The 23,423-nt window shown below is 47.6% G+C and overlaps 1 protein-coding gene across 5 annotated transcripts in view; it reads left to right on the forward strand.

Annotated features, from left to right (window-relative positions):
- The first annotated feature begins 1,625 nt into the window (after positions 1-1,625).
- znf385c (zinc finger protein 385C) overlaps positions 1,626-23,423 on the forward strand; it is a 62,172-nt gene continuing 40,374 nt past the window's right edge. For 2 of the 5 annotated variants that reach the window (XM_057014246.1, XM_057014250.1), the window contains exons 1-2: positions 1,626-1,766; positions 18,617-18,946. In XM_057014246.1, coding sequence (XP_056870226.1) covers positions 1,703-1,766; positions 18,617-18,946 — 394 coding nt within the window. In that variant the 5' untranslated portion in view covers positions 1,626-1,702. Of the gene's footprint in view, positions 1,767-1,870; positions 2,429-17,488; positions 17,548-17,608; positions 18,041-18,616; positions 18,947-23,423 lie in introns of those variants that run through there. The other 3 variants (XM_057014249.1, XM_057014248.1, XM_057014247.1) reach the window with 3 other exon arrangements.

The following is a 23,423-nucleotide window of genomic DNA, read 5'->3' on the forward strand; positions in this document are numbered from 1 at the left end:
CACCTGTAGGGCTGCATTCCCGCTCACATCCTGCAACCCCCCCATCCCACCCCCCCACCCCTCCGTACCGCCCCGCCTCCGCTCTCTCTCTCACCCTCAAGTCCATCAAAGTGTTCACGAAGTGGGGCGCAGCTTGTCATTTTAGTTGCCATGTCGACCAGGTTGACTAATGGACAGGTTGTGAAAGAGCAAGGGGAGTTTCAGTGGCTATCAACTTTGGACTCCCAGTTCTAGAAATCTACTTCTATCTTTTATCTTGATGGGGACAAATGTTGTCTTATAGAATGTGGCCTTTGTGTGAGCAGGTGCTGCGGCCATGTGCATTGTTGACGACGTGTTGCAGACTCTCCACATATGCAGCACGTTGCCACTCTGAGGGGAGTATGGGAAGTTCCAACACAGGCTCGTGTGCAGTGGGAGCCAAAAACTAGTGAGGCCACGACAACACAGACAAGAATAAAGGGAAAGAGATTTTTAATCATGGCTTCCTGTGGCACACTGAAGGTTGGAGCCACTATTATGACAGGGATTTTTCAGTTTGGAATCAGATAAAGAAGTAAATCCTATCTTCTTTTTTCTCCCCTCGACCTCACCGGAGTTCTGATATTTGTATGTAAGCCTGTTACAGTTGATTTATCAGGCGGTGCGGGGGCGCCGAAGGTGACGCCAGCACTGATGGACTGACAGTCAGATGTTTGAGGCCTTTGAGCCTTTGCACAGCCTGCATTTCAATGAGTGGAAGATTGTTCTTCTTCGTTCTTAAAAATGCAAACAGAAAGATTAGTGATTGAAGAGCAGAAGGTTTTAAGACAGAGGTGACAAGTGTGTGTGACAGTGCTGCCTTTCATCCACTAAGGGCCTCACGTTCTTCACCGTAGGTTATTTTTGTGATCAACACTTGCCTGGAGTGCCTGCACATTTGCATAAAGGAGGACATTTTCATCGCTTATAAAGAGGAGAGTCAGAAAGCATCCATCACCGCGACGATGACAACCTTTTTAAAGTGTTTCTGTCACTCATTCTATTGTCAAGAGGCCCGACATGCAGAAATTCATTCAGTCCATGGGTTGAAATTTCAAACGCAATTTGATGAAGCATCCAAGGCTTTCAAGCATAATCAGCAAATTGTGGATGATGGCGAGATTTACCTTGGATGGCAGAATAGAGGCAGTACAGATACATAAGGATTTAAAAAAGGACACATGGAGGTGCTGTTGTAGGCAGTTACTGGTTGAAACAGCGTGAATTTAAATTTGATTCGAAAAATATTTGGAGTAAATATCACGCCATGAAACTATAACATTTTTTTTTTAAGTTTAAAGTTTAAAATCATTATAACAATGCCTAATTCACCCACAATCGTTTCCAAAATGTTAAATCAGAATTAAATTTGTAGATCAGCAACGGCGACATCCGGTTATAAATTTCAAAGTATATATCTGATTTATTACTCTCGGACTATAAGAAAATGGGTCTATCCATCAAAATTATACATATTTTATTCTAATTCTTTCCCCCACAATTTATCATAAACACGACATCTGCTTTGTGATTATTTACCATTGCAGCGTCACGTGTCCCTCCAGGACCATACCTTTATTTTTAAAGGCCGTTTCCGGTTTGAGTGCTCATCACTCCGAGGCTTCGCCAAACGCCGCTCTGGACCTGTCTGGCTGTGCGTGCGTGCTGTCAGTCTGTCAGGATGAATCTGTCTCCAGTGCTGACGGACGCGGACGCGGACGCGCAGCGGAAGCGGAACGGAGCCGGTAAGACGCGCTTCTGTGTTTCAGGGCCACACGTGATGAGGAGCGTCTGTCCCCCAAAGTTACTTTGGATTTGCCATCAATTGGAATGCCAGAGTTTCGGGGAGGTTGATTTCGGTGTTGAGAGGTTTGAATGGATTTATAGGTTGTATTAATTTTTTGCTAAAACGAATGGATTTTTGTCTCAGTGAAATTCTCAGTTTTGTCTTTCGGTTTTGCTTTTGGAGGCAATTACAAAAGCACTTTTACCTGCTTTTGTCAGAGAACAACATGGAGTGATGAACAGAACAAATTCAGATCAGGGTTTGGTTTTTGCCACCTTGTTTTGAGGGATCATATGAACTTTCCTGCCAGTTAATATCTGGACGATTATAATCTGGCAGTTTTCCAGACAGCCAGAGGAAACAATAATAACACTGGATCCTTGTACACCTTAATTGCTTAGAATTCTGTTAGATTTTAAAACTAACCTGAAGCACTCTGCAGTATCCAGCTAACTTTTCCTCTTACCTTTATTTGAATTTTGAAGTGTATTACATTTTGAAGCAGGAAGAGCTGGAAGGTATCCTTGACTGTAGATATCCTGGGTCAGGACTGATGTAGCGAGATACCACACGGCTGATTATTGCTGCAGTCCCAGCGAACAGGTGGACCAAGGAGAAACAGTGCGGTTTGTTTTTGCTTTTATTACAAAGAATCCATCGTTTGACGTCACTGGTTTTATTCTGCTGATCTATTTATTTATTTGGTAGTAGAGAGAAGTGTGAGAGTGTCTGGCACTGGTGGTGGACTGGCCGTGTGTGTGTGTGTGTGTGTGTTATGTAAGACAATTTTCAGACTTCGGAAACATTCACATTGTGTTTTTTGGCTGTTACATACGACCGCACGAGCGGGGTTTGTCCAGCTACGTCGTCATGGTGAGCACAAATGACAAGGCGGAGTTGGGCAAAACTTTCCTGTTTGGGAATATTGTGGTTGTTCTCTGACAGCAGAGTTGAAAAACAGCAGGCTGGTTTAGTGTTTGTGAGCACTCCCCGACCCACAGGCCGGCGCTGCTGCGTGTCTGCAGGGCTGGTTCCGTTCTGTCCACTGTCAGGTGGAGGCAGCTGGTGGCCGTTTTGCTGCTGGCTTGTTTTCGGGCTGTTTATTCTGGGGTCGCTCCTCCGACTCTGCACCAATGAATATGTAGCGCCGACCAGGTGCGCGACATTGATGGGTGAAGGTAACTCTGCAGCATCTGACTGAGCTCTGGGTTCCACCTTTCACCTGTCACGCTCTGAGATTTCTGCTCTTTTGCCGCTGAAGTGGCTTCTCCTTCTTTTCTTTGACCTTGTTTTGATCCTCCTCTGGCTGCTGATCTGGAGCTCTGGTGTCTCTCCTGCTGGGAGAAGGTGACACTCCGCTCACACTGAGAAGCGCACACAGCCGGAGCCCGCAGGCCCCCAGCGCTGAATTTATACTCTTTTTTTTATCTTTGCTGACCTCTCTTGTTCTCACTCTCAGCAGGACTCCTGCCCTTGATTTCCTACTCAACTTGAAAACAATTGCAGCTTCGTGACCTTTAGTTCAAAAGCAAACTTCTGTGCCAAAGTGCTGGTTTGTTTCCTGGTTAATTTCTCCTCTGTTTTCTTGCACCCAGGCTTTTTAACACATCTCACATTTCATTGGATGTGGTATCGCACACAAAAGCGCGGTAAATTATAAATCTGGGTTACTGGGCGAGTGAGAAGCTAAGCAGAATTCTGCGTGGCAGGTAAAATAAAGGCCAACCCCCAAGAACCCTGGCCCTTCCCGTCATGCTGTCTCCCTCTCCCTGAACCGTGACAGGGTGGCGGTGCCCTTCAACCCACTGGGGCCCTGGGATGGCCTACGTTGCAGCTCTGCGCGAGGGCCGAGGTGGCAGCGACAGGGTGGCAGTCAGGGACACTGACAGCTGCACAGGGCCTGCCTCAGGGCATGCAAGCAGCCCTTTTCTCCCAGCGTTGGCGCCTCCTCCCCCAGCCTCCGGCCTGGCAGGCTGGCATGCCTGACCCCTGACTGCACAGCATAGACGCTGGGTGCACCTCAGCAGGGAGAGTAGACAAGTGACACGCTCGACCCCTGGGAGCCGAGGTGTGGATTTCACTTTCTTCCCTTCTGTGTGTCGGTGTGATGCCCCCTCCCGGGCCCCTGTGGTGACTTTTACACCTCTACCGTCCCCTTTAACCCCAAACAGGAGGTGGTGTGGTAGCGGGAAGCCTGCAGAGCAGACAAATGGAAGCCGGTCTGCTTTATTACCTACAGGAGGAGTATGGCAGCACTTCCAGGTACAGCAGCTCTGACTGGCTCTCACTGTGACAGTGGCCCCTGTGTTGTGAGCGCATGTAAAAACACATGCGCGCTCACAGTGCTGCGCTTATGCTGCTCAGATGCTGGTGAATGACGGCACTCGAGGCTGGAACAGTAGTTCAGTGTATTCGTCCAGGTAATCCCAATCAGCACTAAATAGTCTGCTTGTTAGGCTCCAGACGCACCGAACAGGAAGGGAGGCGCCCAAAATCCATTGATCCAAAACATGCGGTCAAGGTGTTTTCTCATAAATATGCAAATATTGCACAACCCCCCCCAACATTTATTAATGTATCTGTAGCTTTCCCCCCTTCAGATACAGTCATATATTCGGTTTTAATCATTCCTGGTCGGTTCCTGCTGAAGTCTGGAGGTGATTTAATTTCATCGCTTTTACAACCGAGGATGTAACTGTTCAGATCTGAATGGTTCATCATCGCTTCGCAGAAGCCGGTTTGCTTTCCACGTCCTGGTTTCAATAGTTGGGAAAAGAGTTGAAATCACTCTTTTCTTCTGCAAGTGTTAGCAGCTTCTGTGGTGAAGCAGCTCCTTTAAGCAGCATAATTAGGCAGAGGAGTGTGATATTTCCAGTGTGGAGTAGTCCCACTCATGCTGCACTTGACCTGAATCAATCATCTAGTGAACTCTGGAGAAGATTAAGCCAAATAAATGGGTGGAAGCTGGTATTCAACAGGGACACACTTTGTCAGACGCAGTCTTCTTGAACGGAGCCGCCTGCTTCTGCCTGACTGCCTGTTTGAATGCTGTGCAGGGTTTCTATAGATTTCTGCCTTTTGCCTTTCACCTTAGCGCCTCCTCTGTCTCCCACAGCTCCAGCTATCAGCCATCAGAGTCATTACAACCCTCAGGAGGTGGCATCAAATCCCCCCCACACACACAGACACCTCCGTGCTCATTGATTAGGCTGGAATGACGTCTGGTCCATGCTGATCGCAGTGACCTCCAGCATCTGGAAGGATGGATCTGAGGAGCACAGTCCTGTTTTACTTTGTTGTATTGAACCTCTCTGCTGGGGGGAGGAGGCGCGTGATTGATAAGCATGTCTTCAGGCTGCCTGATAGCATTAGCGATGCTAAAGACGGGCCTGTGATGCCACTACTGACGTAAAGACCGACGTCGTCAGGATTGCCGATGTCATTCGGCAGCCTTCCTCCACCCAGGTGTGCCCTTTGAACCTCGGCTCCGTCTCAGCGGTGGTCCGACCTTTGATTCAAAGTCAGATTATCACCCACTGACCATGTGTGAGTGGAACCAAGCCTGTGTGGATGTTTTGTTGTACTTCCTCCAGCTCCTGCTCTGTTTTACAGCTGAGGCGCTTTTCATTTATTTGCTGCCCTGGTGTGTGTGTGTGTGTGTGCGTGTGTGTGTGAGCGTGTGGGCAGGTGTGTAATGTGCGTCTGGCCTCTTCATCAGTGTTAATGTGGTGGGCTGAGAATGGGCAACAAATGCAAGGCTGCAGCTCTCTGCTCTTCAAGCTCTCCCATTAGCTCCAGTTTAGAATCCTCTCAGCAGCAGCCGACATCGGCTCTTAACTCCGACAGCTGAGGCACGCGTCGGCATGCTCTTCTATTTAATCACGTGCGCTCGAGGAGCTGCGGTCCAGCAGGTCTCTATCTCTGGTTCTGGTTGTAGCCGAATCACCTCCTTTTTATGTACGTATGTTTGTAAGGTAACGAGTTCAGAGCTCTTTGTTGTTTCTCAGTTGCCGTCGTTGCATTAAACCAAAAAAAAAAAGCTCAGTTCCTCGGGTGGCTCCTGACAACCTGCCCACTTCACAGGTTCTACGAAGGCAGCGTGTAAACTTGGCTGCGGTGGATAAACACACAGCCTCCTCACGCTCAGGTTCACATCACATATTTGAGGCTGCCTGCAGGGAAACTGGCTCCTGGCGAGCGGTGGCAAACACAGAGGGTGATTCTGTTCGTCTTCTGGTCCACGCCTTCGGTACAGTGGAGGCCTCACATGGACTGGAACATAGACCCTCTGTGCGTGTGTGTGTAACGTTTTCCCCCCATCTCCCTCTCTGCAGCACCTTCGAGCCTTTGAGTGCAGTTTGATTCTTGGTTTTCTCGTGTTTTTCCTGTCTGCTCTGTGATCACCGAAGCCAAAAAGCTTTAGCGGAGTTGCTCCAACTTCCCCAGTAGACCAACTGCGTTTCCGCATGAGAGACAGAGATACTTATTCACACCTGTGGAAGCCTCTGTGCCTTGGTGCTTTTACGCATGATAGAGGTGTTACGTAAATGAGAGAATAGTCTCTTTGCCGTTTGTTCTTGAGCTAAAAGCTTTCTCCCCTGTTAGTGTTTATGTTAATAACCCCAGTCAGCATCGTGAAGAGCCTGGATGACGAGCAGTTAGCCCAGAAACAGGAGTGACACTGACCTTCATCCACTTGAGGGAGATGCTCTGGTTTCTGACTAATAGACTGGGCTCCGTTCTTTTTCCCTCAACATGCACTCAAAATAGCTCTGATATGTCCCATTAAGCAGGAAGGAAAGGTTGTTAACATGGTGTACTCTGTCCTTGGCACACATTAACTGCTTTAATTAAATGTCAACCACAATTAAAGAAGGGTGGAGGACGATGGTGCACGGGCTCCGACAGCTGTTTATGTTTTTACTGTTTGGGTTTGTATAAGAGAGGGAATTAGTGGTAGCGGAGTAACGACCCCACCGTCAGGTGCAGTAGACTGACCCTCTGTTACCCCTGGGGAGTATTCCAGTAATAATGCTCACAGAAAAGCTTTTGCAACTGTCACTCGGGAAGTTCCCAGGCCCAAACCTCCTCCTATAGCTGGGGGATTGACTGTGGTCCATGGGAACAGGCAGTTATTGACTTACACTTTTGGATTTTTCTCTCTGGCGCTTTAACAGTGGGAAAAGCCTGCTGATGAGATTCTGGTGCGCACGTCTCTGCGAGGATGCAATGCGTGCCATGCATCACCCGATAATGGCGCCCTGCCTAATGAGTCGCGCTGGCATATCAAGCATAATGTTGTCACGGGAATAACGCACAGGCCTCTCCTCTTCTGAACAGAACCAATGAGCCCGCCGTGATGTGCAAAGGTGCCACAACGCCGGCGCGTACGTGCTCGCACACTCGAGTGCCGGCATCGATCAGCGGGCGAATGGGTGAGCTCTCAGAACGAGCAGGTGCTGACGTGGTCGCCCGTGCTGGGTTTTGTCACTTCGCAGCAGTGAATCACGCCATTACCTGCGCTTTAATTAGCACAGGGTGGCTACAGATGACTCATGTGACATTTGTGGGCCTGGTTCATCACACACACCTCATCATTCGATGCTCCTCTATGCAGCCTCTTGTCTGGGTCTGTCCCCAGCTCTTAGAGCCCTCCACCCCCCACCCATCCCACAGCCATCCCACAGGCCCAATTTCTGTGTGCTGCCAGGCTCCCATGTCTGCCATTAGGAAAGGAAATGAGGCAATGCAAATACATTAGACCCCTTGCTGCTCCCTGACTCATCACCCTGATGCAGAAACATGGGCGCAGCGAGGAAGAGCGGAGAGGATGGAGGGAGGAAGAGGCGGAGGGGGATGCTGATCAGAGAGACAACTGAATGTTTATTATCATACGCGCAACTTTTTTTTCCAGCTCTAATAACGAAAGTCCTGTCCTCTGTTCTGCTTTTGGTTGTTCAACCGTCCCGCCCGTGGTGCTATTTCAGCAGTTTCGAGGGTCATTCCTTTTCCCTCATTCCTGTCTTATCTCTCCCCAGCTTGCACGATTGTTTTGCAGATTGCGTTTTTTTACTGCTGGGCAGTTGAATCTCGCCCCTTTTTTCCAGTGTTACACTCAAAATCTCTCCAGCTGCTGTCAGTTATTTTAGAAGCCGCGATAAGAAATGAACTGCGACTGTGTTCCTCTGTGAATCTTGTGCATTGTAGAAGGATACAAATTTACACGTTACGTTTGCACGTTTACGGTGTCATTTTCAGGTGTCAGAAAGGAACTGTTTAACTGTTTTCTTTCCCACTGTAAGCAGTACTGTAAACACATATATAATAAACTGCAACTGTTGTAAATTATAGATCCTTCTATATTACCCATTATTCTACATTTCTCACATATAGAATGGAAACGACAGTGGAAGGTTGCTTTTAGCGCGCTGACACTGCTTAGTCAGCGTTAATAAGTGAACGTTGAATATTCTGGTCAAGTTCAGAGTGTCGGCATGCAAACATGAAGTTGCCCAGAAAGAAAAGTAAAGACAGAAGAAGAGAAGGAGTTTTTGTGTGTTCCAAATTATAGAGCAATCCACGCTTCACCTCACATGCAATGTGCAGATTTGTAATATCAAAGAATATCCAAGCGTGCACGCCTCCCAGCTTTTAAACCCTGCAATGCCCCTAAAAAGATGTTGAACAGTACAAAATTTGCTGCGTTCTAATCAAATTTGCAGTACTTTGGGAGCCGTAAATGCAGTCACATTTGAGCGGCTTTAGACCACTCAGCATTTTTCCCTCTAAACACATTAAACAAGAAATTACAACTGCTCTCATGTGCACCGGCGATGCCTTTTTATTTCATCTCCAATGAATAAACTAAACCAAGATTAACTGTCTTGTCTTTCATTCTTGGCTGAGAAGTGTTTAAGCCTCCCTCCTTTTCATCAGCTTGTTTTTATCAATTAGCAGTTCTTCACAAAAGGGAAAGGGTTTTTTTCTGCTGGGCTTAATTGGATCAAAAGTGCAGATTTTGCTGATTGCTTCTGTTGTTCCACCTCTATTTTGTCTACGGCTGCTGGAAGAATTTTCAGGATGTTTTGTTTGACCCAAGTGCTCGCTGTTGTAACCGTCAGCTCCTCATGCCATGTTTTTCCCATGTTATTCCCAAATCCATGACTCTAGTTTCATCCAGCCCGGACCTGTCTTTCCTGTGCAAAAGCACATTTATCACATTATATCAGAAAATCGCAGGGCTGACAAGGAAAATTGGGTCTTTCACAAACACAAAGAATGTCGCAGATAAAAGTGGCGCGTCTCCCTCCAGGCTGTTCACTTCCGGAGCAGAACGTGGGTTTGAGAGCACTTTCTCCTGTCTGTCAAGTGTAGGTTGATTAGAGATTTGGAGTGTTTCAGTCTCATTTGAAAAGGGTCAGGGGGCCCGATATAAGAGAGAGTGTGTGGGAGGTGATGAACGAGTTCTCGGGTTTGAGTGATGATGTGTGCAAATCTTGCAGCAGCAGACAGTCAAACCGTACCTGAGCTCACCCAGGAAAGTCTTCATTTCACCCTGCAGGAAAACTACAGCTCTCCCAGGAGTCTGTGGCCGTCCCTGGGGACACCTCGGGCTGTCTCCTCCCTGGACTGGAGAATATATTAAAAATGCTGCCCCCATTCACATTAGTGACCTTAACAGGCTCCAACATACTGATATATATTTTCAAAGGACAACAAAGCCAGCACGTAGGACATTTTCCATTTCCGGATGATTTGGGTTAATATGTGTAGGAAGTGCTTTTAGTGGCAGAATCGGGATCATCCTGAACACACAGAGCCGAAACCAGCCGGAAGTCACATCTACTTTAGTTCAAATGGAACAACCCTGATACATTAATGTGACAGCACCACTAAATTAGCCTGATAGCTGATGCTTGGCTCAATAGAGATCTATAGAATATCAGCATCACTTAGGCAGCTCGCTGAGGGGAAATGCTGCTGGTTGCGAACACATGGATGCTGTTGTTGGATCTGGCCTCACAGGGATTTCCCTCCACACTCATTCAGGGCTAAAAGCTAATTCTGTTGCATGGCATCATGTTGTTTTAAACTTCTGACCTTCTCTCAGTACCATCTTTCATTATGTAATAGGAACATTATCTGATGGGATCTTGCAAAGAAGGCAGAACCTATACTGGTACATGGGGGAAGCCTATTTCCCGGAACATTTATGCCTTCATGGATGAAAGATAATCACCGGCTAAGGTATGCATGTATATATAGAGGTCATTCTTATAATAAAACCAGCCAAACAGCTTCTCAATATACAGCTGGTCTCATCCAGGAATGTCAGCCATTGTTCATTCTCAGACAGTAATAACTGAGCATGATTGGAGTCACGTGCACCGTTCATAATCCCTCCTGTCTATGTGCCAGTGCGTGCTTGTGTGTGTGTGTAAACTAAAACCAGAGTAATCCACCAGAAAATGCTAGTGTAGCTGTATGGCTACGACATGTCTCTGGGACGTAGGTGGGACATGGAAAATTCCCTTAAATAAGGATTATTATGTGATTTAGAGTACCGGTGTCTTAAAGTGACAGAAAATAACTGTTGCAGCAGATCCAGAAATGGTTGATAAATGTATGTTTGTGCGCCCACGTGTGTGTGTGTGTGTGTGTGTGTGTGTGTGGTGTGTGTGTGTGTGCGTAGGTCACACACCCTCTTTTACCTGGAGGGAAACTTTCAGGGGATATCATCCCCAAACATCTGCATCTTTATGTAAGGATATTATAATATCTTAAGTGCATTTGAAATCCATTTATGGGTTAAAATAAAAAGGTAAAAGGATGATTTAGAAAATACCACTTCCCTGTGAAAACATGAGGTTAAAAACGTTTAAAAGTTTTTGCCTGTACTACAGCTGTTATTGGAGGTAATGGTAATAAGCAGTAATCCAATATAATCTCTGTCTGACTCTGTCTGTGTGTGTATGTGTGTGTGTGTGTGTGTGTGTCTGTTGTTTTAATGATAGTACAGTCTGCACAGCAGGTGCCCTCCCCACTGACTGGCATGTTAATCAGCTGGGATCAGCCATCGAGTGAGTACAAATGGGAACAAATGTGATGGAAAATGGTTTGAATTACACGCTAAACCCCGATGACCTGTAATCCACTGTCCTTGAGTGTGTGTGTGTGTGTGTGTGTGTGTGTGGTGTGTGTGTGTGTGTGTGTGTGTGTGTGTGTGTGTGTGTGTTTGACCTATATTGTGAGTGCAGAGAACACACCGAGTCTTCCCCCTCACACTGACCAGTTCAGGAACCGTGGGTCAGGTGATCCGGTGGCGCCCCGCCCTCTTTTCTGTTTCCTCCGCTCGGGACAGTTCGTCCTTCATCCCATCACACATTCCCTCTCTGACAGAGTCCCACTGACCTGTCACAATTTGGCTGCCTACCACTTTTCTGTCATCGTCATCATCATCATCAGGTGTAACAGATGGTACATAATCTGCACAGGGGAATAACAATCCCCTCATTAGGTGGGGGTGCGAATTATGTCTGATGTGCTCCAATTTGCAATCTGGGTTTGGCTCTGAAAGATAGGAACTGAAGAGGGGCAGAGTCGAAGTGACCTGAAGGACCCTGAACGAGCTGGAAGGAGCCTGAAGGAACCAAAAGTAGCTAGAAGGAGCCAGAAGTCAGAAGCCTATTCTAACGAGATATCAGACGTACCATTGACCTGGACAATACAGCAGAATCCTTAAGGTCAGGGTCTTCTTCTGTATGTATGTATGTATGTATGTGTGTGCGTGTGTGTGTGTGTTTTGCAGGCCATCCCAGCATCTCCTTCCATCTCCATCTCTCCCTCCCAGTGATGGAGTGACACCCTCTATATCAGTAGTGACAGTTCATTTGCTGTCATTACTCTGCCTTCATTTGACCCCCCCCACCACCACCACCACCACCATCCCACCCCCACCCTCCTCCTCCCTCACACACGTGAATGAATTAATGCGTAATTTGTCACAGCAGCACGTGCATCCTGTGAGGAAGGTGTTTGCTGTCAGCGTGTTCATTCGCCCGCTGACGACTCAAGTTCCCTTTTCCAGGCTGTCTCATCATCCTCATCCTCATCCTCATCCTCATCCTCATCCTCATCATCATCATTTCAGTGATTACCTTGACAACCACACTTAGAATCATTACTTTCCTCTATTCTATCGCGCTGTAATTTGAATAATTTCCACCGCTGACAAATGTGAATATCGGTCATCGCGATAATGAAAAAAAAAAGAAGTGAAGTCTGCCAATGAGGTCTTGGAAATGGTTTCAAAAAGCGTCTGTGTAAAAAATATATAAGAATAATGATTATTTTTTTAATCAAAGAGCAAGAACTTAATGTTTTTAAAGAAGTTTTGCAGACTTCTGCTGCAGATTTAAGAGTAGCTAAGATTTCTGGAACTAGTGTGTGTGTGTGTGTGTGTTTGCATACGTGTGTGTGTGTGTGTGTGTGTGTGTGTGTGTGTGTGTGTGTGTGTGTCTCCATTAAATTGCATTGAAACTCTGCTCTGAATTCCACCCACATCAGAGTGGAGGCTGATTTAGGTTCTCATGTATGAATCAGTCATGTATGAATCTTTCCTTCATGGGCTCTGAGGGTCTCTTTTAAGGACGCACCAAAGGGCATCTTTCCTGGTTCCTGATGTGTCAGCATGCGCTTTGTGCAGGGTTGGGGGAGCCTTTCACCCCAACCTCATACCCGGTGACATTTGTGCCCGTGCTGCTGTCGCTCAGCTCCGCAGGAGCGCTGCTGTGCACTCTCGCTCTGATTGCTCCCACTTTGTCGGTCACAGCAAGAATGCCGAATTAGGAGCACAGAGCCAACCACTTATTCACGTTCGACCTGATTATAACGTCTACTATGTCAGGAACACAGCGTGTGCAGGTTTACAAGATTTTCCCCTTGACACAATTGTCTGTGTGAAAACGTCTCTGGATATTTGAGTTGTCATTGTTAATTATTATCTTAACAGAATGGAGTAATTTGCCATTTGGATGCTATGCTGATTAATAATAAATCTAAATATGTCTTTTCCAGCATCTTTAAATGTATAGCATCTTATTCTTCACACTCCGGCCCTCCTACTTTCCTTGATTATTGGTTTTCACCACATCAGGGATTATTTTGCAGATGGATTTAATGAAACTCACTTGTGGTTTCAGACACTTGAAGGTTCCTCCGGTGATTATGTGATCAGAGGAAAGCGGCCCAGCTGCTCTTGACCCCATCGTGACAGCGTTGAGTCCTGCCGCTCACGTGGATGTTCCCTTTGTTGTGCTGCAGATGCGTACGCTGCCCCGCTCCTCGCTGACCTTGCACGATTCAGGCGTGTTCCTGCACCTCCAATCATCTCTTTTGCTTCATTGTGTGCTGTTTTAAGTAGAATAACAACCCAAAATGGGCAGATAATCCTCCCTCTAAATGATTCTCGTGCTGAGAGTGCGACAGGAGCTGATGGACACGGGGCAGCTTCTTGGACGGACAGCCTGCACATCACAGTTCGTTCCTGGATCACACTTTTGATGGGCAACGTGCACGCCTGCAGCCGGACCTGAGCTGATTGCTGAAACGGCGCTTTGGGAGCAGCGGCGGTGTTTTTCGCCTGTCCTGGCACATCGCATGTGTTTCCATCAGCGCCGTCATTTTGTCAGTGTGTCTGTCCACGGTCCAGGAGGACCACCTCCAGAACTAATGTCCTAATTACCTCTCCTCAGAAAGGCCCAGATATGGAATACAGATGAGCGGACTCGGCTCATTAGGAATGCCTGTACGCAGCGAAGACTCTTCCTTAAAACCTGCCCTCAGCTGGATTCAGGAAGAAGAAATTGATGAATTAAAGTGGTAGTGAGAAATGAGTGGGAGAGTCAGTGTTGGCGGAGTTGTGTTATTCTCTGTTTAATGGGGACGAAGATGAGGGATGAGAGGGCACCGCTGCCCTGTGACCTGGAAACGTGCAGGTTGGCTGCATGATGTTTGCTGCTCCCTGTAGCTGTGACCCCTGGAGGCTTTAATAATAATGAGCATCAGAGAGGCAGAAGTCAGCTTCCTTCTATTCAGAACCGCAGCTCCAACAGAACCCGTCAGGAGTCCGAAGCATCAGTCTCCACTCATCAGGGTTCATCAGGGTTCACTGTTCATCAGGTGACAGAGGAAGATCTTTCCACTGGTTTCTGTACGTTCTCTCTCGTCTGCTGCCGTCACCGACGCTTTAACTGGATGTCTGAGATAATCCACCAATCAAATGCAAATGTTTATGAAGGAGAGGAGGGGCAGCCCTAAACTAGCAGAACATGCACGTGGAGATGACGTAATCTTCGGAAGTTACTGACTCTCCGAGGGAAGACGAGTACATCCAGCGGCTATATTATAATATTCCACTGTTTCCAAACCACCGTTCACAGTGTAAATTTAATTATCCTCCACCGATAATAGAAGCAATACGTTTGTGCTGGCTCAACACGCATCTCTGGCAGCTCCATCTTTTCCATTAGGCCTCTTCTAATTGCAAATGCAGCGTCTGACGACGTCACGGCGCCTCTCTGTCCTTCGGTATGTAACGAAGCCTGAAGCCTGGAGGAGGTTTGCTCCACGGCAACGGCTTCAACAGATTCAGGGCGCAGCGCCGCCGCGTGCGGCTGGAAAAGCCCAACGCGACAGCAATAATGTCGTCGCTTGCCCTCTTTCTGCTCACACGCGGTGGCGTCTGTTTAGGTCAGCCAACCACGGTTCCTCGTGATGTCACATCTGCAAATGAGAAGCAGAGCCCAGCTGTTTATTACATCTAGGCAGCTGGCATGAGATGTGTCTCCCCAGTTTAAAGCACATCGTGGTAACGATCATTTGTGTGGTGAATAAACCAATGTAGAGACAGAAAAGACCCAACCGGGCTGCACCTGTGCCCCGCCTCCACCCGTCTCCCTGGTTGCTTCTATCCCCAAGGCAATCTGTTTCCTCCTTTCTCCATCAGTCACGCTTTCAGGGCCCGAGCGGCAGCCTCCGTTCGTCAAACTGTGAGGGGAAAATTACAGTGTTTTGTGGGAGCTTGGATGGGCTTTAGCCAACGCTGCAGTGTATTAGAGCAACACACCAGTTGTATTTACACAGAGATGTGTGGAGTCCAGATGTAAGGTTGATCCAGGATGCTGGGCTGCAGCAGCGTCTGCCTATTTTTCTGTGTTGGTTGGTTAGTTAGTCAGTGTTTGCCTGAAGCGGTGCATGCATGTGGCAAATGTCCCGGTGCTATTTCTAAATATGGTGGTCACTGAATGCAGCACGCCCCTTTAGGGCCTCAGAACGCCACGCATTAAGTGGATTAACATCAGTGTGGAAACAGATGCTAAACACTTTGCTTGGCTTTTGTGGCGGGGGACAACGTAAACAGGAGTTTCCTAACGCTAACTGGCTGAAGCTAACTGTCCTCCTCCCTGCAGAGGAGAACCTGTGGGGGTGTTTTGTCACTGCGAGCGGTTTCACCTCAGACCAACTATCTACTGATGTGCGGAACTGGTCCTGACATCTGAGGCTCCCTTTATCGGCCAGTACTTTTGTTGAATGTGTGGTGTAAAGCCCCTCTGAGCTAACTTTAGCGCTGTTGCGGTGAATGCTTAACTGGCCTTTTCTGTGTGGTTGAAACCAAGCACTGTCTGATGATGTCAGCCCATTCAGTAGTTTTGCTGATTGTGCAACCTGTTTTGTTTTTTAAAAACCATAATTTGGAAAGTTCAGTGGAATGCACTCTGATAAACACACAGTAAAACGGCTGCAAAAGTACAGACCTATATGTGAGAATAAAATAAAATAAAAACAGAGAATGAGACATTTTGTGCTCTCTTTAGCTTATTAAGACATGCAGCACCTGACATTGGATGTGTGGTGAAAACGGCATTTTTCTTTAATTTAGTTTAGTGTCCAGAAGCAGAGAAATATAAATAGAAATCTCATCCAGAGACTGAGGGGAAAAAAAGTATTTGAAACCATCTGTGACAGATTAGGAGACCAGAAATAAGTCTGAGAACAGTAAAAAGGATTAAGAACACACACACACACACACACACACACACACACACACACACACACACACACACACACACACACACACACGGACGCTCTGTATGAAAGAGCTCCAACAGTCATGCAGGATGTGATGACGCCATGCAGCACAGCTGGAGTCACCTCACCTTCGCCAGGACGGGCACTGACTGTTTGATTTTCAGCATAAATGAATTCTCCTCATCGCCATGGATACACCCAAAAGGCCTCTTCTTTACTGTGGTGCAGCTCAAACAAACAGACAATAGACTTTTCCCCTAAACTCTAATGAACAGCTCTGTGCAGAATGTGCAGGTAAAATGCTGGAACAGTATTCAGACTCTTCTGTCGATGCACCCCCCCCCCCCCCCGGTAATCTTTCTCTTTTTAATCTAACTTCTTGTTCTTTTATCTCTTCCAGTGCCCTCTGACGTGTGCACGCACGCATGCACATATGCAGTGATAGGATCAGCCTGATGTTGCGTAATAAATTTCCCCCGGTGAAACAATTTATTTTTTTCTGCTGGGATAGATGCACACACACACACACACACACACACGGATGGGCTTCCTGTGAGCAAAGATTAGAGAAAACATGCTTCTTTCCTCTCAGATTTGGACGGAGGCTGACAGATTTGCAAACCTCACCAGTGTAAAGTGTCTTTTTCCGTGGCGCTCGCCATTGTGTGTAATTACGCCCCTTAGAGGGAGCTTATTTCCCTCCCTAACCCTCTAAGGGGCGTACAGTGAAAACATCGAGGGGCAAGACCTCCGCCTGCTCTTTGGGTGCATCGGCACAGGAGCAGTGACATTAATGAAGGGCAGATTGTGCAAATACGATGAGTGCTGGAGCTTCATTTGTCAGTCTCTCGCTCAGTTTCTTGTATTTTCTTGTCTAGTTGATGCAGCGAGCTGCTCCCGCTGTTCTTTCATATCCTCCCCTGTGATAAAGAGAATCTCCTCCTGACACCCCCTCCCGTCAAGGTTATTTAATGTCAGGAATGAGCTTGGATTGATGTTTTGTACATCCAGATAGCGCTGATTGCCGTTTCTTTCTGCTATCACCTGTTAGCTGTTCTACACGCTGTCGCCTGATTGTGGCTCTCGCTCGCTCGACTGAATTAAATTTCGGTTGAATTACTGGAATTCATTCCACGCGCTCCAGGCAGCGGAGGATAAATTTAGTTTAGTTTGTTCATTTATGCATGTGTACCGCACTGCTTGTGATCTGTTTATGAAATCCGAGGGCAGCTGCTGTTGCCTATGATGGCGGACCCACATCTGAGGTCGGTGAGGAGCCTGGACGCCGGCGCCCTCTTTGCCACGTGCTCAGGTGCCCATCGCAGTGGGCTGGTGGGCAGAGCTGTGGTTTTGATTGCCGAAGTGATGAAGTGGGCTTCCTGGACAGGTCACAGCTGTGATTGGTGCCTCCCTGGGATGAGGGGAGTGGTGTGTGTGAGGAAGAGGAGTAATCGGAGCCTCTGGAATGGGTTTTAATATTCATTATGGCATAAGCAACAATCCACCTGACAAATCGGAAGCAACTCCCGCGTCAGTGTCTGGCAGTGTTGCAGAGTAAAGGGGATTTGAAAAGCAGGCTGATGGGGACCTTTTCGGCGACTTCTACTGACTTCCTGTTATCGTGGCTCGTTTTGTCTAAAATGGAGGTGGCGGTATGTGATTGCCGGGTTGTCACGGATGGTTTTGTTTTTAGAGCCATGCTAATTTGAGGCAGCTCGCAGAGGCTGGCAGAGGAGCCTTTGTAGGTTGTGCGGTTCAGACCACAGAGAATTTTTTTCATTCGGTGCCAGAGCTGCTTTAGAGAAAACATCTGATGGAGCCTCTCGAGTGCTCGCAGATTGGCGACGTGAATAGCAGCTTTCATAGACGCTGGCCTCGACACTTTTTTAACCTGTGTGTGTGCGTGCGTGTGTGTGTGTGTGGGTGGGTGTTTACGTAAATAACCTGAGGTGGAGGCAAAAAGCCAGCAGCTGAAATGCACAGCTGGGTGTATTTCGGGGACTTTTTTCTGTGGTAATGTCTCTGTCTTTTCTGAAGACCTACCTTTCATTTATTTATGGATCTGCAGGGGCGACAGCTGAGAGCGGAGCGCTGGGAGGGATTCTTGTGTAACCACAGGAGCGTGTGTAAAGAACAGGTGTTGACGTGAGTTTTCTTCATTCCAGAATAATCTGGAATCTTGCTTCTGGCCTCGTCCTCCCATCCTTTTCACTCGCCAGTCCAGGTCGGCCAGGCTGGTTTCACTGTCCTCCCAGTTCCGTGCGCACAGTGGGAGAAATAATTCAGCCTGAGCGTCCGCATATATGTATATTTAATGAATTCGCAGCAAGTGTTCTTATTTGAACCTCATCTCCACGAATGTCGTCAGAGCTGTTAAGTCGCTGACTCCTGGTTGTTTTCTTGTTTGCTGATCCACACTGGCAGTCAGCTGCAGGCCTGTCCAGAAAAGTGGACCCATTTGACTCAGGGGCCACTGTGGTCCGCAGAGAGCCCCTATGAAGCCCTCTGTCTCCCCCAAGTGGTGCATCGGTGAAGTCAAAGAGCGGCGTCACCAGGTTGTCCCTGTTGTAGTTACGAGTTAACAGTGTCGTTCATGTAGCGGAGCACAGTTGATTTGTGGAAACAGGTTTTTGTACAATATCGAGGCTGAAAATGAGAGAATCCTTCACGCCTGACTGGTGTTTGCAGCGGTACCACAGTGTTGTTTTTCTGTTTCCACAGGCATGAAACGTCCATACAGCCCATCAGCTGTGTTAAAGACTGAGCTGGACGGCAGCAGCTTCTCCAGAGGACTGGACGTGCAGATGGACGACGAGACCAACAGCGACAGCCAGGCTGAAGGTGCGGCGCAGGACCAGCACCCACAGGGGGTTTCTCTGCCTTCTGCACTCCACAAACCCAAACGGGAGAGAAAACAGCGCCGGTACATGTTGTGTGAAGTCTGCAACATCCAGCTGAACTCCGCCGCGCAGGCCGAGATCCACTACAACGGCAAGTCCCACCAGAAGAGGCTCAAGCAGATCAGCAACGGCAAAGCATCCAGTAACACAGGTAGATGCTGCTGGGTGTATTACACGTACAGTCTAGCACAACAGTACAGCACACACACACACACACACACACACACACACACTGTCCACTACTCCCTGCTTGTATTATTAGAAGTTAAACTAATTGGATTCAATTTTATAAAATGTGTTCAGACAGAGCTCTGGGTGAAGACACACACACACACACACACACACACACACACACACATGTGCACTCAAGTGGAGCAGAACTGAGTGAAGTCAGCAAGTGAGAAGCTAATTAAGTGCTGCTGGTGTTTGATGGTTTTGTTCCTGGCAGTGATGCTGCTGCACTTAAGCTGAACATTTTGTCATTCCAGTCACAGTCCCGGTCAGGGCTGTGCAGCGAGGAAGTTGCTCTTCTTCAGCCATCTTTAGCCTTCCTTTAAGTCCCAGATGCACAGTAAAACACAAAAATGCAGGTATTGGTTGGTAAAAAGCCCTCAGCTGAATGCAGAGCTGGGTGAATTTCATACACTTTGCACAGCCAGTGTGAAATTAGAAACAATCTATGCGCACAATCAAACTGTGTGTGTGTGTGTGTGTGTGTGTGTGTGTGTGTGTGTGTGTGAGGGGTGTGTGTGTGAGGGGGTGGGGCTGTTGTGTTGTGCAGATTCTCTCTGACATGCAGTCACAATCACACACTCTTATCTCTGCTCACCTTCTGTTGCCTCCCCAAGGCAGTCTGCCCTGCTGTGTCCTCATCTTCACCAAAGCTCCCAGCATGTGTGTGTGCGCGTGTGTCTCAGAGAGCGTGTGCACACTTGTGTGTTTCACATCATTTCAGAATGCGTCAGTGCTCTAATTTTTCCCGAAAATGAAGACGCAGAGTCTGCTGCATCTGTGTGGATGTTAGCTGCTAAACGTACAGTGAGGAAACGCTATGATGTGTGTGCCCGTGAGCGTGTGTCCATGTGTGTGCACGTGTTAATTCCAGCAAATCGTCTCCTTGTCTCCCCTCGTTTCCCTCCCTGTCTGCTTCAGTGCGCTGACAGTAGGTTCAGGCTCTTTTCTTTCTGCCTTTCGTCCTATGATGATGCAACGGGGGAAAAACCTGCATGACGAATGAGGCTAAATCTTTACATTTTGACCTTTCCCTCCGTATCTTAATGTGAGACTGCAGCCAAACCTGCAGTTCATACAAATACTGTTAGGATCTCAGCAATAGTGGTGTTTTCAGCTAAATATGAAGCTCCATCGAGATTCTGGCGCATGTGTAATTCTTCGCATTTTTCAGGCCTGGATTTGACATTTTCATTAGTGTAATAAAGGAAAGGTCCATCGCACAAACCCTGAACTTTAGGCTTGTTTCTGCTTCCATTTTTATTAAAACCAGAAGGTTCCTGCTTTAGAAAATCCAACACGGGGAGAAATCAAATAACGAATAATAATTACAACAGCAACAACAATAATAGTAATAATAATAATGGGTATAATAATTAATAATAAGAATGCTAATAGTAATAGTAGTAATAATAGCCTGATAACTGACAAGCATTTAAATCATGAAGTGTGTGTGTGTGTGTGTGTGTGTGTGTGTGTGTGTGTGTGTGTCCTCTAGTTTCTTCATCTCGGCCTGTGTCTGACTATCACTCAGGTTGTAATAAAGCGTGAGAAATTGGATTAAAGTGTGGATTTTCTGCTTGGATGCTCTGGCGCATCTGTGTTTTATTTTGGTTCTGCCTCATCATTTTCCTCTTTTCTGCCCCTCCCAGCAGAGCGAAGTGGCTCTCGCTTGGCCACCACAAGGTCTCATAGCAATTTGCAGTTTAGGCCAGTGCAAGAGAAAAACAATATCAGGAAAATCTGTAATCAATCATCATCATCATCATCATGCTACTGAATATTTTTAAAGCTTTTTCCATCCTCTCAGTGTGACCAGGATTGAGGATTCCTGCCCTTTGCCCTTTCTGCCCGTTGTCCTCCTCCCCTGTTTTGCCCCGGGCTCTTGCCCTCGGAGCGGGGGCAGATTGAGCTCTTGCGAAAAGGTCAGCGGTCGTGTCCGGTCGACCCACGAGGCTCAGCGGTGCGAGACGCATGAGGCGCGGCGTTCATAAGGCCAGGGGCCGAGGGGCACGTCTCTCAGAAATCATTCCATGTCTGCGTTTACTGGGACGGTGACGGGTCAAGCAGCGGAGAAGGCCGAGCCATTACGGGCCGGAGCCCTTATCTGGCTCCTTTCAAAGGCGCCCCGGCCCAGTTAGCAAAGACGCACCCGTCTGTTCAAGATCTGCTAAATGTCAACAAATCCCACCAATCCCCCCCCACGCGACCCCGCCTCGCTTCCCCGCCCATCTGGGCCAATTCTTGCTTTACAGTTGGAATCTTTTAGAAGCGTGACGATACAGGAAGAACCCGAAGAGCTTCTCTCTCCTTTAGATACATTAAACCGCTGATTTGTTGCACAAAGAGGCCTTTTCAGCCCCCCCCCCCCCGTCACACCTCCACCTCATCAACCTTGAGAGGGGCCAAACTGGCAGCTGCACGCCAAGAAAAGAGAAGCGGAAAACGGGCCGATGGAGGCAGAAGAGAGCAGCTCCACTGTAAACACGATGCAGTTGATTGAGATGGAGGGGAAATAGTGGAGTCAGGAGGGTGGAATCTGGCGGGGGCAGAGAGGAGAGGGTGCGTTCGCTTCCGTCTGATGTTTGCTCTTCCTCACACTTCCCAAGTTCACACACGCTTTTTCATCCTCACTCAGCTCTGGACCAGCAGACGGGTGCTGGAACCAGCTCTGCCCGCAGCAAATGGGAGCTGCTGGGAAATGGATCTCGGAGGCACCTACTCAAGCTGAAGTAGTCAAGGTTTAGCGAACAGAACTGGGTGAACTGGTTGAGACTGGAGGGGGCACAGGGCCAAGTACCAAATGCAGAAATCAGCGTCTCAAGAATGTAAATAACACGCAGGCGATTTTTATTATTAATAATACATTCACAGCAATCAAATGTCAACCTTTGATCCTTTGTTGTCTTTAGAATCAGGATAAAATAAATTTTTAAAAAGGTTCCTGATTCTTACGGCTGGACATCTGAGTTGTGATCTGGACTGGTTTAATGTGAATACAGAGCGAGTCGAGCTGAGCAAAGACAAATGTGACAAGTGCACCTCCTCCCGACAGCCACACACACACACGTGCGCGCACACGCAGCTCACAGAGTCACCGAGTCATGGCGACTTTCATTGTTATTCATGTATTAATTTATTCGCTCGTGGCAGACGTGAGGCAGGCCTGTAATATGCAGATGCTGGTTTGTTTCTCGATGGGAATTTTCCAGTCCACTGCCACAGGCTGCCACTAATAATAAAGATAGGCAAGCAAGGTCGTGCACGTGTGCCTGCGTGCATGCGCGTGAGGTGTGCGTGTGAGTTAGCAGAGATGCTGGGTTATTAGGATGCCTGGAGTGATACACGGCTCAAAAACAATTCCTCTCATTCCCCTTTACACAAACAAACACACACAAGCACACGTGCACACGCGCAGCCAGTGACCAGGTGCGATGTAGCTGTGAATGTACTTGTCCTTGACACAGAGGTGACGGTGTAGAGTTTTCTCTCTCCACTGCTGAGGCGTCGTCGGTGCAGCTGGGAGCTCTGTTGCTCCTCCGCCTTTAGATCGCTGCCAAACTTTGACATTCTGCAAACATCAGTGTGTCTCCCGTTCCATCCAACTACCTTTCCCTCCGTGTAAACATTACCTCCTGCACCCAGAAACAAAGTCTCTTTTGGAAAAAAAAAAAAACAACAAGAAAGAAAAGACACGATAGCTGAAATCGCAGAATAAAGCACATTTTGGCTGCATATGCAACCCGTCAAAATAAAAGCATTTATAATAGCATCTGTAAAGAGTAACCTCCCAGCATGCATCATGCACACTGACATCTTCCTCCAGTGATGTGTAGAAACACTTGCATGGCTATCTGGAGCTTTAGCCCACAGGCATGCACCCAGGCCCGAGTCCAAGCTGTGTCAAATCAGCACGGTCGTCACCAGAGGCCAAATCTGTAGCGTATAATTAGCTCTTAATCAGCACCCTCATTCAGGCAAGCAGCAAAGATTAGCTCTGCTTGGGTCTTGCTTAAAATACGCATTCATAAATGCGTGTGAAAGCCTCTGACCCATCGCATCCAATCATACACACAATGCGGCTCCCTCCCTCCTGTCCTCTCTCATCTCGCTCATGCTGCAAAGCTCCTATTTGTTTTCCTCTCTCTCCCTCTCCCTCTCTCTCACACAAACATACAGTCTCTCTCTCATCCCCTGGATTTTTGAATTAGTTAACATTCTAAACTGATGTTGCTTCTAGGTTTATAAAGGAAAATGCCCTGTTCCCTTATTTGCTGATTATTTTTGTGTGGATGGGAACACACAGACGCCTGTTTGACCTTAATGACATAGAGCGCCATGTTGGATAATCAAATACAGAGAATTTAGAGCCAGTTTCTTCATTAAAAATGCTGCTG

The sequence above is a fragment of the Takifugu flavidus genome, chromosome 18 (genome assembly GCF_003711565.1).
Source record: "Takifugu flavidus isolate HTHZ2018 chromosome 18, ASM371156v2, whole genome shotgun sequence".
Lineage (NCBI taxonomy): Eukaryota > Metazoa > Chordata > Actinopteri > Tetraodontiformes > Tetraodontidae > Takifugu > Takifugu flavidus.